This window comes from Arachis ipaensis, chromosome B01 (assembly GCF_000816755.2).
Source record: "Arachis ipaensis cultivar K30076 chromosome B01, Araip1.1, whole genome shotgun sequence".
Taxonomy (NCBI): Eukaryota; Viridiplantae; Streptophyta; class Magnoliopsida; order Fabales; family Fabaceae; genus Arachis; species Arachis ipaensis.
This window is the reverse complement of record NC_029785.2, coordinates 1,365,098-1,366,788: the sequence shown is the minus strand read 5'-3', so window position 1 is coordinate 1,366,788 and position 1,691 is coordinate 1,365,098. Positions and strand designations below refer to the sequence as shown.

The following is a 1,691-nucleotide window of genomic DNA, read 5'->3' as shown; positions in this document are numbered from 1 at the left end:
CTTATAATTTTGCTTTTAAATTTAATTATTGCATTAATTAAAATCTTATCATCTCTTATTTATTAAATTGAAACGATTATTAAAGGAGAATATAATAACAAACGGAGTGTTCAATTTTTTTTTTTTAACAAAAGCAATAAAAAAACACACCAGCTAATATTCAAATAAAATAAGAAAATGTAATTATAGATTGTAGGCCAAACCGTAACCGGAATATTCAAATAAATATTTTTAATTTTTCCCCCTTTGTGCGAGTGAATAAATAATACTATACTACTAGTATTTATTATCATGTTTGGAGAATACATAGATTACCTTATTTAGGCTACAGTTGGAAGGAAAATTAAAACTGAAATTAAAAATAGAGATTAAATTAAATTTGTATATTATATTTGATATAAAATATATAAAATTAAATTATATTTTAGTATTATATTAAATTTAAAATAAATATAAAAAATAAATAATAAATTTAGATCAAATTTAAAATTAAATCATAGTATTTAAAAATATATATATTATTAAAATTTTAGTTTTTATTTCTAAAATTTTCAGTCATTTCTACTTTCTAAAAATATTAAAAAAATTAAAATTTTATATTTTAAAATTAACATTTTAATTTCAGTCTCGGATCACCAATCAAACAGGAGAACATATAAAAATATCTTCTCATGCAATATAATGTATCCTGCCCATAAACCAGTCCAAATGCGATGAATTGCCCCCTACGGCCTACCATATGGAAATGAATTTTCCTTTATTCTCCATCAAGATTCAAACTGAGGCAAAAAAAATTTTGATACGAAAACAAAATGAGTGATATACTTTAATATAGTAATTTTTTGTATTTTTTAAAATTATGGGAGTACACAAATTGGATTCAGTTAAAAAATTGAAAAAACTTTAGAGGGTTCGATTTATGTTAAAAAAATTGAAAAAATTCAGACTACACAACTCGGACCATGTGAGTTCTTTGGTTATGAAATTTTGCTTCACAAATCGCATAGTCCGATTTGCAGTCCATGGAATTTAAAATCTGAAACGTGGAATTTGGACTCTCCGTTTTTTTTGTTCTGGGTAATTTTTTTTACATTTTGAGGACACAACTCGCAGAGTCCGAGTTCTGCTTCCTCTGATCCCATAACGAGGTGAAGCACCCCTTCTCCCTATACGCGAGTCCAACACTTCCATTACTTTCATATTCAAATTAAAAAGCGTCAAACTGATACACAGAGATTAAAATATAAAATATACAACATATAATAAGATTATATATCTCATTAATTTACTAAAATTACTCGTTATTATGAATGAATAACATAATTAGCATAGCCAACAAGCAGATAACGTCATCAGTGTCCCAACCATTTTGTGTTCTAGCTCATGTCTTATCTACCAATCATGCAAACATATATATAAAGAAAAGATTCATAATTAATATAAACAAAAAAAAGCATCCCACCATTAACAAAATCAGATCCGATCCCTTGTTAGTTTTCAAACTCCATGATTCCATGCCCCTAGTTCCTACTTCCTACCAAATAAAGAGACACAAAAAACACTATGGCTAGTAGTGAATATCAGGAAATCAACGAGCCTCTTAGTATGCACCTTAGCTCAATAACTCTATTTCCAAATTCTTCTCTTAATTTTGTTTTTTTTTTTTTCCTTTAATTTAGTTATAAAACTTC

General features: G+C 26.4%; 1 protein-coding gene across 1 annotated transcript in view; it reads left to right on the top strand.

Moving 5' to 3' along the window:
- Window positions 1,350–1,691, top strand: part of LOC107648556 (oligopeptide transporter 7) — a 5,139-nt gene continuing 4,797 nt past the window's right edge. Inside the window, exon 1 of the mRNA XM_016306256.2 lies at window positions 1,350–1,603. Coding sequence (XP_016161742.1) covers window positions 1,564–1,603 — 40 coding nt within the window. The 5' untranslated portion in view covers window positions 1,350–1,563. The remainder of the gene's footprint in view (window positions 1,604–1,691) is intronic.